Raw genomic sequence first — 13,601 nt, forward strand, 5'->3', positions numbered from 1 at the left:
AAAGCTCATCAGTTACACAAAAAGACTACAAAATAAATAGTTTAAAAATACATTAGTAGACTGCTCACTGCTGATGCATATGTGAACCAATCTCTTGGTGTGTCAGCGAGTCGGGATGTCAGCTTTTGTTATCAATCCGTGTGTGTCTGTTGCGGTGGCACTCACTTGTCGCTTGGCGGGCTTTGCCTGGTGTGTATGTTGCGTAGGGGGACTGCTGTGGTTCCTCCAGGCCAGTGGAGGGCAGAACCACTCCACCTCACTCAGATAAATGAGGAAGGAGCAGTCAGAACCATCAACGCCGTAAAAGGCATAGCAAGGGTCTGATGTCCACCGTGCGCGCATCCACTGGAAGATAAACACAAAGTTGCTGCTTTAGGGATTGCTAGTTATCCATAGCTGCTCCTAATATAGTCCACATTCTCCGTCAGTTGTTGCCAGAACCTAAAACAGGTGAAACATATGCATACAAGAAAAACTATAAGCAGAATAAACAAAAGAAACCCGATTCAAAATTCCGCACCATTACATTTATAGTAAAAAAAAACAAAACAAGTACTCACGTCTACTTTTCCTGGACACTCTGGATAGCGAGGGTCTCTGGGTACCTCACACTGGCTTGATGTCCCATCTCTCACTGCTGAAAAGAGACAGTGAGTGTACATTTACTTTCAGCAGGAGGCCTGTGACAAGCCAGCATCCTTACATGAATTAAAAAAAAAAGTGGTTGAAATAATAACTGGACGAATGCTCTGGGCTGCAAACCTGTGACCACATATGACTATTTAACATCTCTGTAGTGGGTCCGTGAAGCTTCAACAGAATTATCTTTTGAAAGCTCTCCAATAGAGTAGTTCAAGGCAACAAATGTGACATTTAAATTAAAGAATAGTTTGTGAACTAAACTATATGTTCAATCCTATCCTATCTGCCTTTCACTACAGTTGATCAGTGTTAGGGTTTTGCATGTACCCCTTGGCAAGCTGACCATGATTAATTCCAAAAAAAGTATGTTTTCTGAAGAGTAGCGAGGTTGATTGAACTTTTGTTTTCACTGCCAATGATGCTGGCTTACCTGTATGTTATGTATGTGTTTACATAAAGGCACGATGTGCTACAAATATCATTTCCCCAATATTCGTGACACATTCCTGACATTATTTATGTGATGAAATGCATCTGAATAAGGTTCTTAAGTTGGCATGTTGGTGACATTCTTGATATTCATGGAAGATGATTTTTGGCTGCGCAAAAGTCTTCCACGAATATCCAGAATCGGCTGGAATCGTGAAGTTTGCAACTGAACATGTTGATCAGTTGTGATGCATGGTGATGCGTAATAAAGCGTGACAGCATTTTCAATGTTTTCTTAATGGTTAGGGTCCGTGACACAATTCTCCCATTCACAACATCCGTGACAGATTAGTGAGAGAAAGTGACGATGGGCAATGGTGCGCAGCAGCGCGCAATAGTGCGAAACAATATTGGTGACCGTGCATAATGACTCGTGAAGATTCGCCACCGTTTAGTGATATTTATTGAAACGCATGATAACAGGTCACGGCTGTCCGTGACAGCACGTGACGCCTCTGCCTTGAATCATATAATTTAGGTAAAAAGTCGTAATCCGTGGTCACGAATTAAGATTTGTGCATTTCGTGACCTGTCGTTATGCGCAGCATTAGATATACAGATATTAAGTCTAAAAACTACAAAAGAATGTTAAAAATTGTACAATGCCTTGAGGACAATTGCAGAAAAAAAGGTCAAAAAACTTTAAAGAGCTAAAAAGCTAAACATTTGAAGAAAAGAAAAGGTCTAAAATGGGTAAAACTACTAAATTGGCTGAAATACTTTAAATGTTTACAGCTGAAATTGCTAAAAATTATGTTATAAACGCTATAAACTTATTAAAATACTTAGAAATAAATACCCGCTACAATGATTAGAAACAGCTGATAAGGCTGAAACAGAAATGCTAGACATTTAAATCCTAAATCTAACAATGACTAAAAAAGTATATCATAACAAACTATAATTGTTAAAAATCATGACAAAAGGTAAAATAACTAAGAAGTTGCTAAAAAAATGTCTTATATTCTAAATTAAAACTGTATACATGTAAACTAAGATTAAGTTTTATATTTTAAAACAAAGTGTATATATATATACACACAACACTATAATAACAATCTAATATACAATATCTTCTTTTTTTAAGTTAAAAGATAATTTGTGCCTCCACATGAACTTCATTTGATGGAACGTGACAAAAGAAATTGCTCTTTTGGTCATAAAGTCTGCAGTCCTCTCTTCTAGTGTAATATAAGTTTAATGTCTTCACTCCAGCCACCAACACAGCAGCATCACTGGCTCACAGCCTATTTCAATCACCTGCATATAATATAAATATTTACTCTTCAATGAATATAACAATTCCAGCAACAATTCTACCAATCACATAGAGTAATATGATCCATTTAACACCACATGGTGCTGATAAAAATGTCCTTGAAATTCACATTTTACGTCTTTTAATCAGTCCATTAACACAAAATGATTGCAGGCCTAAACTTATTTGACTTCTGAAAAAACTCAAATTAGCAGCCTTTCTATAATCAGCTGTGTGGAGAGTTGATAATGATTTCCACTTCTTCGCCAAACCTTGTCATTCACACAACCCTGTATGTCACATGTGTCGCCTTACGGTATGCAGCTTAAAGATTCCTGTTGTCCCCCCCCCCCCCTGTTGCCGCGCTGCAGTGCCTCTGCTGTGCTGCAGTCCGCACGACTCACTGGGCCTGACGGAGCTTCACAGTCTGTCTCCTGCTGCTCCAACCGGCCAGGGTTACACTAGCAAGTGCGTCTGCTCACTTAGGCTGCACTCAGTGCATTAATTGCTCCACTGACTTAGTTAACTGCCTCTCTGCTGGCGAAGTGAAAAGAGTGACAGAGGGAGGACAGAACTGGAATCATATTGTCTGATAAGGAAACCTATGCAGCTTCATTTTCCCACCATTTACTAGTGTTTTAAATCCCCTCCTTGTCTCGCTCTCTATTTTTTTTTTTTTTCTCTGAACCAGCAAATTTGCCTTCTCTCAGAGCCCGTCTGCTTCCATTTGCCTAATGAAAAGGAGACATTTCTCCACATAACTCTTCCCCGGGGCTTCTCTCCATTGACTGAGGACACACATTGCGTACAAATGTGATTATAAGAGCAAGTGCTACAGCAACAATTGGGTATGTGGTCATCTAACTGGATAAAAACTTGACTCCTGTCGCCCGCAAGACAGAACATGAAAGCTTTGTCAGAGCTTGAAGGGAAGGAAATTCTAATCACGTTTCCCTCCTCTTTGTCTCCTGTCGTTTCCTCCTGCACATGCCTGACCACGAGATAAATAAACCACCACTGAGCCGTATGATAATAAAGTCTGCCGGCAGTGTTTCAATTCATCTGTGATTAGAGAAAGCAGCAATGTTTTCATTTCGGCGTGTGCCATTGTCCCTGCAGATGCAGTGGAGGGGAGAAAAAAAAACACCCAAAAGAAGACACTCATTTATTCTGGTGTAAAGACTTGGAGCGAATAAGGAGAGTTTGGAGGAAAATAATGCTGGGTATTATTTCGGTTCTGATTAAAAATGTGGTGCAAAAAAAAACAACAGGAAACAAAACCGGTGGACAAAGACGAGGTGTACAGAGAAGTAATGACTGAGAATGAGGCGAAATCAGGCTGCCTCCTGTAACCGCGCACATTTCAAAGTTTTGACGCGTGTCAAGGTTTCTTCGCATTGTTTCAGATTTTAGGTTGCTGTTTTTGATAACCTATTTTAACTGGAGTGTTATAATGACACGTTGTTCTAATATTTTTTTTTTTTCCACAATTTGTTGGTTTTGTGTGAAAAAAAGCATGTCAAACAGAAACAGGGCTTTTTGACAAGGTATCAGATGTGAGATGTGCCAGGAAATCAGCCTGATTACACAAAACTCCTGACGGTGTGTGCTTCTGTCTGTCTCTCACTTCTCTCACTCTCTCGTGTGTGTGAGTCGATAGAGGCCTGTTGTGTTTTTCCTCCCCTGTTCTTTATTAACTACTTAACATTTCACTCCAACACAAGCTGACAGGCATGAGTCCAGCTGTGCCTTACGTTTATTATCACTGAACAATTAGTCACTTTTCTTAGTTTCTTTTGAAGAGGTTTGAGCAAAAACCTGTTTCTTGTAAGAAGTTTTTTTTATAAGCAGTACTGTTGCGTTTTGCTGTTATTCGGTGCTGTGATGGGCGTATTGAAGCATCCTGCCTGGGTCGGCATAGACACAGGTTCGAGCCTACGCAAGGTATCTTTTATTGTACAGCACATTTAAGCAATGAGGCGATTGAAAGTGTTGGATAATCTATGTAAGGACCTTGTTATGCCAGTGTATATTTCTAGTCTAGTGTATATTGTATATAAAGGAGTAAGCACAGGTTTAGGAGCATACAACAGAGGTTGTAATGGAACTGTACCTCTGCCTTGCACCATGCTGTTTTGCAGTATCTGTTCCACCCTGATGGCCATGTTTGAGACATTTTGGGCAATAGCTTGGATCCTCTCCACCAGGCCGGCTGGTTGAAACCTGCACATAAAACACAAAAATATAGAGTGAAGGAGTGACTGCTTATATATGAAATGAACAAAAAGCAAAAGTAGGTATGGATTGAATAGCATGCACCTCAGCATCAGAGCAGGATATCTCTGCCACATACCATCTGGGACCCAATTTCTTTTACCAACAACATTTCTTAAACACCAATTAACATTTATTCTGATGGCATCACCTCCATGTTCTTTTCCTGATTTTTTTTTAGCTTCTTTCTTTTTAAAATATCTACCTTCCTCTCCTCATTTTAGAGCTAACGTGTCCCCCTTTATGTTACTCCCTCATGTTTCATTCTATGTGCCCCCCCCCCACTCCCCGACTCCTCTTCATTGCCTCTTTTACTCTGCTTTGCCTTCCTCCCCTTTTACTTCTCAACAGATGTAGAAGTGTTAGTGGGAGATGCAAATTGGTAGACACTTGGTTGGAGCGTGAAATAGAAAAAGACCTGCACTGTTAATACCACTTCCTCTCCGGGGTGAGAGACTTCCCGTTCACATAATAAGTTGTGTGTGTGTGTGTGTGTGTGTGTGTGTGTGTGTGTGTGTGTGTGTGTGTGTGTGTGTGTGTGTGTGTGTGTGTGTGTGTGTGTGTGTGTGTGTGTGTGTGTTTGTTTACACTCTCACATTATAGGCAATTTCTGTGCCTGTCAGGACAAAACTTTAGACTCCATTAGGCAACTATTTGAACAGATATGTTAGACATCTTACATTAAGTTTATGATGAAGTCAGGTTTAACATTGAAAAGTAGAAGTCAAATCTCATTCCATATGAAGTTGATGTAAATCAATGCAATGTTCCACTCTGTCTGTGTGTCTGTTCATGCATCCACTGCAGTTCCCCATATTTCCAAAGCACCACACTGCATGGGTGCACATCATGCAATGCAGAACCAAGGCTGCACACACTGACTAATACTGCTGTGCCCATTACGTCCATTTAAATGAGTCAATTTCCGTGTGCATTGTGACTCTGTGTATGTGGGTGTGCTCTTCCATCTCACTGTATTGTCTAATCAGCACATAGGATTAACCCTCATCAGAGCCAAAGGCTTACAATGCAGTGCAATAACACATCATGTCAGAGAGGGTGATTAGAAATATTGATTGTTTTGTGTGTGTGTGTGTGTGTGTGTGGGTGTAATAATAAAAAAAAAAAAAATAAAATTATATATATATATATATATATATATATATATATATATATATATATATATATATATAATTTATATGAAAAGACAAGGCTGAAGAAATACACAAAGGAATTGTTTTTCTTGCTTTACAATCTGTAAACAACACACTGAGGCAGTCCCCATTAACAGCTTGTAAGTGTCACTTGCAAGCTTTTCTACATGTGTTTGCATCCTCTTGACTATGTTCACTACAACCGAGACATTATTCCCAAGTGTTAATTTCAGGACCAACAGCTGCTACCAGATTGTAGAAAGACTGATATAGAAAATAATGTGTCTCAAGCTTGGTTCCCTACAAAAGGCTTAATTCAACCATCTTTCCGTTCATCGTCCATACCCTCTTGTTTACAAGTTAGGACTCTGGGGGCTGTTTGTCCCAACGGTACAGTGCTGGCACACAGAGAAAGGCAATGATTTACACACACCCTCTCATTAACTGAAAACCTCTTCACACCGGGAGTCGGGAGGGTTAACAGCAAACCAGCAGTGTCAGTCAGCACACTCTCACCTCATTGTCTGTAACTTGAAGCAAAGACTCTCAAAATGTCTACGAGATGAGCTATGAGAAATTCACATCAATAAGCCAAAAAGTATTTAATTGTTTTGTTCACTAGATTATATATCAAATAAGAGACAATTATAGTTATTTAATGACATAAATATCCTTCACCTCAACAAGAAAGAAAATCTCCACCATGTAAATAAACCAATTTAAACACACTGAGAGTGCAAGCACCCTAAAACTGTTATCTCGATAAAAGCATACAACCTAATTTGAGGCAAATGCAGGCAGCACATCAGGGAAACCTATTATGTTGTATTGTCTGATAATTAGATCCAGCATCATATTAGGCAATGCATTTTGATTCAAACATTACCATTACTACATGGAACATTTGACATAAATTACCAGCTGCAGAGGATTAGAACTTCTATGAAACCTTTCTGAGACATAGTTAAAGTGCATTTGGTCACAAGGACAAAATGGTCTCCTCCCTAACATGAGTCACCCCTGGTATTGTAAAGCCTCCTGGTTTCTATAGAGCTCAAGTTTCTAATCTCAGCTTTAATGTCTGTTACAATGTGAACTCATCCCCAGAGGTGAGCATATGGTGAAGGAGAAAGGAGACATTCAGAGAAAGGCAGAGTGAGAGACCAAGGCTGACATGTATGGAAGACTGAGGGATCGCACAGTGAGGTTCAAATATTGAGACAAGGAGAAACACACACTGGAAAGCTTTGGGAAAAAGTGGAATGCAAACTGTCAGGAAGCGTACCAAGTGGGACCTTAACATTACCAATGAGAGAGGATAAAATAAAGACTTCCTCTGCATTTTTGCAGAAACCAACAAAACAGCTTGACTAAAACATTAAACAATGATCATGATCAAAGAAGTACAAGGATATACATATTTGATGGCCTACTGTTGCAGGCTGCTCACAATAAAGCTTCCTCTCGTTTGATGAACGTCGACAGTTGGCTCTTTTACAAACCAGTGGAACAAAACAGAAATGAAGACGAGCAAAGAGGAGACAAAATGGGAGGAAAATATGGAGGGTGAAGAAACAACAAGAGGAAACCCACTGACAGATGCCAAGTAGAAGTGGAGCACTTTGAAAAGAGGCAGCCAGAGAGAATCAATGTTAACGAGAGGAAGACTTTCTAAGGATACAAATGAAAAATATGTTTTCATGTTCTTATTTCTGTCTCCACTTCTCTTAATGAATTCATCCTCCTGCCGGAAGAGGAAAGCTTTGGTAGATTTCCATCAACCGGAGCTAAGTGTGCAGGAGATGCACATTGCAAGGTGTCAATATGAGAGTTTCTCTGTTTGGCTTAAGCTTGTTTCTTTTGAGTGCATGTTGACTCCTTCCATCAAGAGTCACCAAGTTCAAACATTTCCCTCTCCAGCAGTTATTTCCAGCACTTACATTTTATATACATAATCATGTTGATGCAAACATGCAGCTTTCCCTCACAATACTGGAAATAAGAATACAATCAAGTGAGAAAAGCTCATGAACTAGAGAACAAGCTCTCAGTTTCACCTCAGGATGCTAACACAGTCTATACTTTTAAAATAAGTAATACTTTCATATTTCATCATGTTTAGAGTTGCGGTTGACTCAGCGCACCCTGGGCCATTTTCAAGCAAAGCTGCAATAGGTTTCAACTGGTGGTAGACCTTAGTTTCTCTCTTTATCTCACTCCCCACGCATTTCTAGCTTTCCATAACATGTCACTTACATTAGGCCTCTCTACTGTACTCCGTTCTCTCTGTATCTCTAGTCTGCAGTTGTCTGTTACAACTGTTACTCTCATACTTTCCCCCAATCAGCAACCAGTGCAGCAAAATAATTACCAGCTCCTGATCCTGGGTCTGCAGAAAGATTGGTTTTTGTTTGTCAAAGTGTCTTGAGATGGCTATGTAGTCAATGGCACTATATAAATTAAATTGAATGTAATTGGACTAGCCATCCATTTTCTAGACTACTTTAATCAACATGAAGTCAATGGAGCAGATCCCCCATGTATCTCAGTGCCCTGGAGATCGACTCTAGACACCCCGGACAGGTCACATGTTTGCCACAGGGCAATGGAAGCACACACATTTACACACAAAAGCAAGTAGGAGTGCTAGCATCAAGAGAAATGTTCAGGCTTAAAATTCTTATATTTTTAGTTGGGGGATTTATTTTTTTCAAACTGCCCAGAAGCAGACTTTCCCGCCCACTCAGTGTGTTATAAAACTTGCTTGGTCAGTCGGAAGGCAGTTGACTTTTATGGAGAGAGGTGGAATGAATTCATCTTCTACTGAAATTTGACTTGAACAAAATATGATGTGACGAACAAAAGCAAACAAGATCAGCCAGCTATCCTACATATCGGCTTTGTCTGACTTAGGGTTGCAGTGGCTAAAGCCTATCTTAGCTGATATATAGGAGCAGTGGTTGCCTAGTCCAACACAGGGAAAACAGAGATACACATCAGAAAAGAAAAACCCTGCAGGTGATTTAGGGTCACCGATTAACCAGACGTCCACGTCCTGGGATTGTGGAAGTTAAAGAAAACCTACAATTGCCCCTAATGAACAAGCTGCATTAAAGCACCAAAACGGACCTGAGTCTTTATGTACATCAGTAGCTTACAATAACTAAAAGTGAAAATATGCAAAGATGAATAAATGGAAATCATCTTCCTGGCTATTTTCTACTTGTCAGCATCCTCCTGTCTATTCATGTCATTTTGTGGCTGTTTGACCCGCACAAAGGCACTCTCTTCAGGCTACTCATGAACACAGGAGGCCTGCATTATGCTCATAATGGAAGCAATCACAGTAAATTGAAACTGTTGTTGTTGTTATTGTTACCTGCGGAATATTTCATCACATCATACACACACATTTCCAGTTTGAAGAAATGAAAAAAACACATAAAAGACATAAAAGAAGAATCTACATGTTTTCGGCGCTGCCTGCTTTCAGGAAAGCAATGACATTGACTGTGGAAAGAAGGACCCCTGGGATCAGTGTTGTTAGTGACAGAGCTTAAATGGGTGCTTAAGGGAGGAGAAATAGGTAAAGCCAAGGCGGAGCAGTGATCTTCAGAGAGCACATGCCTTAGGGGAGACTTACCAATCTCCTCTCTTATCCACTGCACAGTAAAACGGAGTGAATCAACTCTGCATCGTTTTGCCCTCCCTCATCCCGCTCTCTCATTTTCTTAGGCTTTTCTGTCCCTCTCTTTCCTTCCCTTGTTATTTCCCTCCTTTTTCTGCTCTAACGAGTGGCTGCCTCGTGGGCGAATCGCAGGCTGGGGCCTCAGACATCAAGTCCCATTCACCACTACATGGGAGTGTGTCAGCACCAATGAAGCTCACACAGCGATGAGACTGCCGCCCAGTGTGTGTGTGTCTGTGTGTGTGTGTCTGTGTGAGTGTAAATGCGTGCATGACTGGCCTGGATTTGGGGTATGTTTTCAAAAAGCTCTCTCATCCCATTGCCTCCTCTCCCCACTGGCAAAAATCACACTTCCCCATGTCATTCATACGTTGCTACCTCTTACACTCACACTCTGTCTATAAATGCATGAAAAAGAGTGAAAGATAAAGTGTGGTATAAAAATAACAAAAAACTAAAAGAAATTGGAGCGACAGTGAAAAAAAAGAGAAAAAAGATGCAGGGAAAGGAATGGTCGCAGTGAGCAAATAGTGACAAAATAAAAATCAGTCCACCAACGAGGCATTTAAGTCATAAGTCATCCCCATTGTGACAGTCTGTGTGTGTGTGTGTGTGTGTGTGTGTGTGTGTGTGTGTGTGTGTGTGTGTGTGTGTGTGTGTGTGTGTGTGTACACTTAATCCCTGCAGGCTATATCCTCAACCAGAGGGATGTGCTCTGGTCTCATACCAATATCCAATTTAACAAGTGCCACCTTAAATGAACTAACGCACGCACGCACGCACGCACGCACGCACGCACGCACGCACGTGAAGTTACATTTTAAAACAGAGTACATTCATGTGTTAAAGACATTTTTTCCTTCACCAGGGAAACATCATCAAGGAGACGCCGTTTGTCTGACTGCGGCATTTTTATGTGTCCACCAACGATTTCTTTATCAATATCCATTCATTCCTTCATTCTGTGTGCTGAATCAAGCCTTTTGTCCTGGATATCATAGCAGCTTTGCTCTGAGGATCTATTCAGTCCAAACCAAAAAACACCGTACTCAAAACTAAATGGATTTCTTTTTTTTCTTTTTTTTTTTGTACTGTGGACTGATTTTGATTTCATATTGTTCACTGAGCATTGACATTGAAAAGAAAACTACTTTTCGAGCACAAACAAAGTCCACAGCTTGTGTCTGAATGTTTCTGTGCTAAAATCTGATCTTTAAGAAATTTTCTGTTCATCATAACGTCACACAACTTCGACCAATTTGCTCTATTTGCAGACATACATTTATTAGCATGAAGAACGTCTGCTGATTGTATCACAGTTACAGATCATTTTGTGATGCATGGTGGAATCTTTGGCTAAAGTTATATATCTCTGAATAAGAATTTATCTGGATATCATCTAGATGTTAGGCCAGAATTGACTTCTCTGTGTGAGGGAAATGGTGTCCATGTTGGTTACTCTCTTGAGTTCCACTGTTAATGCATGAGCTTTGCTTTACTTTAAAAATGTGATGCGTTCAAGTCCAGTATGCTGGTGAACTTGCTCAGCTTATGATGTAATTATTAATTTTTTATCCAACAATGATCAATTTTCAGTTGCAAGGACACTACCGCACATTTCTTCATTATCCATCTGCAAATCTGTGAAAACTGAAAGGAAAACTGTAGACTCACCATTTTTAGAAAAAGGTGGTTACACCAAATTTATTTTGGCCCATGTTTGAATTAAATTTCTTGCTATAATTCTCTATTCCTAATATCTCCTACCGGCAAACAATCCTAAACAGTACACGAGTGTATCATCCTTTGTTTAAGTTGTTGATGAAACACAGCTACACTCTTAGCAGGGCGATTCTCAGTAATGGCCGAAGAGTAGAGCGGCTTCCTCAGCATTAAAGAGCACATTACTAGACATTGATTGCAGTTAACACCGACGTCAGACTGTATTAATCGTTCCAACCTTCCGCTCTAGTGCCTCTGCAGAGATCAGAACCTGAGCGCTTATCTGGGATCATTTAACAAGGTTTGAGGAAGTGAGGGGATTTCTGTCAGTGTGTATCACATCACTCCCGCTGAGTTTAGTCAGTGCTGTTTGAAAATGAAAGTTCGAATGAAGAGAACGTTAGATAGAAAAGACAAATTGGATGTTTTGGTACTAACGGGGCAAAGCAAGGAGCAGCTTGATAAAAGCTGTAGCAGCAAGGTCATACAAGACTTGTCTGTGTAAAGCAGCGATTTTGAGGTAATAGGCAGCAATTTCCACAAGCGACTGGAAAAGGAAAAGATGGAAAAAGGGGAGAGCATGACAGGAAAATACAATAGAGCAAGAAGTAAAAAGGAGAAAAGATTCAAGTCGTGGCTTTGGTGTGGATGGAAGGTAACGTACATCACGAATGGCACTGAGAAACACATCTTCGCCCCAAAGTGCCATTACAGTGTTTCAGGGTTATCTGCGGTATATTACAAAGCTTCACCAGCTGCTTTCCGTTTACACACCTGAGGTTTTCCGGGAGTTAAAAGGCTGATTTCCATATATTAGATTGTCAGCAATGCACCTTTCTTTCATTTAAGAGGTGAAAAAGGTGAAACATATCTAATGTGATGTGTGTCAGTTTTGGGTGTAAAATTATGGAATGGACTTAATGATGAAATAAAGATGTGTAATTCTATGTATGTTTTCAAGAAGACTTTAAAGTCTAAAATTATCAAAGGTTACAATGAAATTTGATTGAATTTGATTTTTCAGTAGTAATGGAGTATTAGTGATGTTTTATTGTAAATTATTCAGTTAATCCTATGATGGTACAGGATAGGCACAAATAAGCCTCGAGGCTTCAGCCTATTCCTTTTTCGGTTGCTGTCTGTTTATTTTGTAAAAACATGATTTTGTTTTTATTTTTTATTTTTAACCGAAATAAAGCATTCATTCATTCAATGTGGTGAGACATGATCAAAACTGTTCGTGCATGTCAGAGGACTTTTTTTCTTTGGCAAATTAAATCAAGTGTTTAAAACAGAAAAGTCTATAATTAATGTTTTGTTCATGTGAGAAACAAACTGGGTGTTTTTTTGTCATTGAACATTTAGAGATTTTTTTACTCATGAAATGTAATTTTTTGCAAGGAATGTTACTCATTTGGTCCACCAAATATGAAACCTATTTTGTTTATATTGTTCAATACCAATCTACATATCTGATGCTTTATTTTATTGCAGAATTTTATCCTAACCATTTGGGATGGGTATTAAAGGAAAAACCAAGAATTGCATTTACTGTACATGCGTACCTTTTGTGTGCTGATACTGTGATCAAGGCACTACAATGTCATTATTTTAATGTTCTCTAGGAAAGTCACAAAAATAAATACAACTACATATATAGCTTCATGCAAATGCGTCTGTGAGATGTGTCTTTTAATCTAACAGTCCTCTGAATATCAAACATGCAACAGTAAGACATTTTTTGTTCGTTAAAGGAAACCAGTTACTAGAATTTTCCCCATTAGGTGGTAATGATATTACATATCCTCAGTCATTTCTTCAAGAGAGGAAGCAAGTGGGACATCATGTCAGCAGAGGTTTTACTTCTAGAATTGGTACACCTATTTTACAACCCCAAAAATATTTGAATTAAAAACATACGACTTACGAAGACACACCCAACAAGTGAAGCATCGATAAAGTGAAATCTCAGCGTACCTGTTGATGGCAGAGCTGAGCTCATCCAGGCGCTTGGCGTCTGTGGAGGAGGTGTTGTCGAGTTTGGACAAGCTGTCCATCCTCTTCAGAATCACCTCCAGCATGTCACTGATCTTCCTCAGCACGCCACGTGACTCCACACCTCCCAGCACTGAGTGGGAAGAGAAGACAAAACATGATGGAGAAAAACATGAAGGACATGAACGGAGAGCTGGACACGGAGAGACAAGTGAGGCTTGCAGAACAGCATGCACGCTAATCAGAAAGCCTGCAGCTCTTCTGGCTCTCCACACTGCAGATGATTTTGGCTGTGTTCTTGTTTTAGACAACTGTCTCAGCGCACTCGTGAAGATCAAAAGGAAAGTCTTTCCTGCTTTGTGCCAGTTATCGCACAAGT

The 13,601-nt window shown here is 39.8% G+C and overlaps 1 protein-coding gene across 2 annotated transcripts in view; it reads right to left on the bottom strand.

Moving 5' to 3' along the window:
- LOC308110071 (alpha-1,6-mannosylglycoprotein 6-beta-N-acetylglucosaminyltransferase B-like) overlaps positions 1-13,601 on the bottom strand; it is a 119,095-nt gene that overhangs the window by 63,236 nt on the left and 42,258 nt on the right. For both annotated transcript variants that reach the window (XM_080464128.1, XM_080464127.1), the window contains 4 exons: positions 13,205-13,355; positions 4,503-4,612; positions 561-637; positions 166-345 (listed from right to left, as the gene is read on the bottom strand). In XM_080464128.1, the coding sequence (XP_080320254.1) occupies positions 166-345; positions 561-637; positions 4,503-4,612; positions 13,205-13,355 (518 nt within the window). The remainder of the gene's footprint in view (positions 1-165; positions 346-560; positions 638-4,502; positions 4,613-13,204; positions 13,356-13,601) is intronic.

This window comes from Lipophrys pholis (assembly GCF_963383615.2).
Source record: "Lipophrys pholis genome assembly, chromosome: 5".
NCBI classification, from domain to species: Eukaryota; Metazoa; Chordata; class Actinopteri; order Blenniiformes; family Blenniidae; genus Lipophrys; species Lipophrys pholis.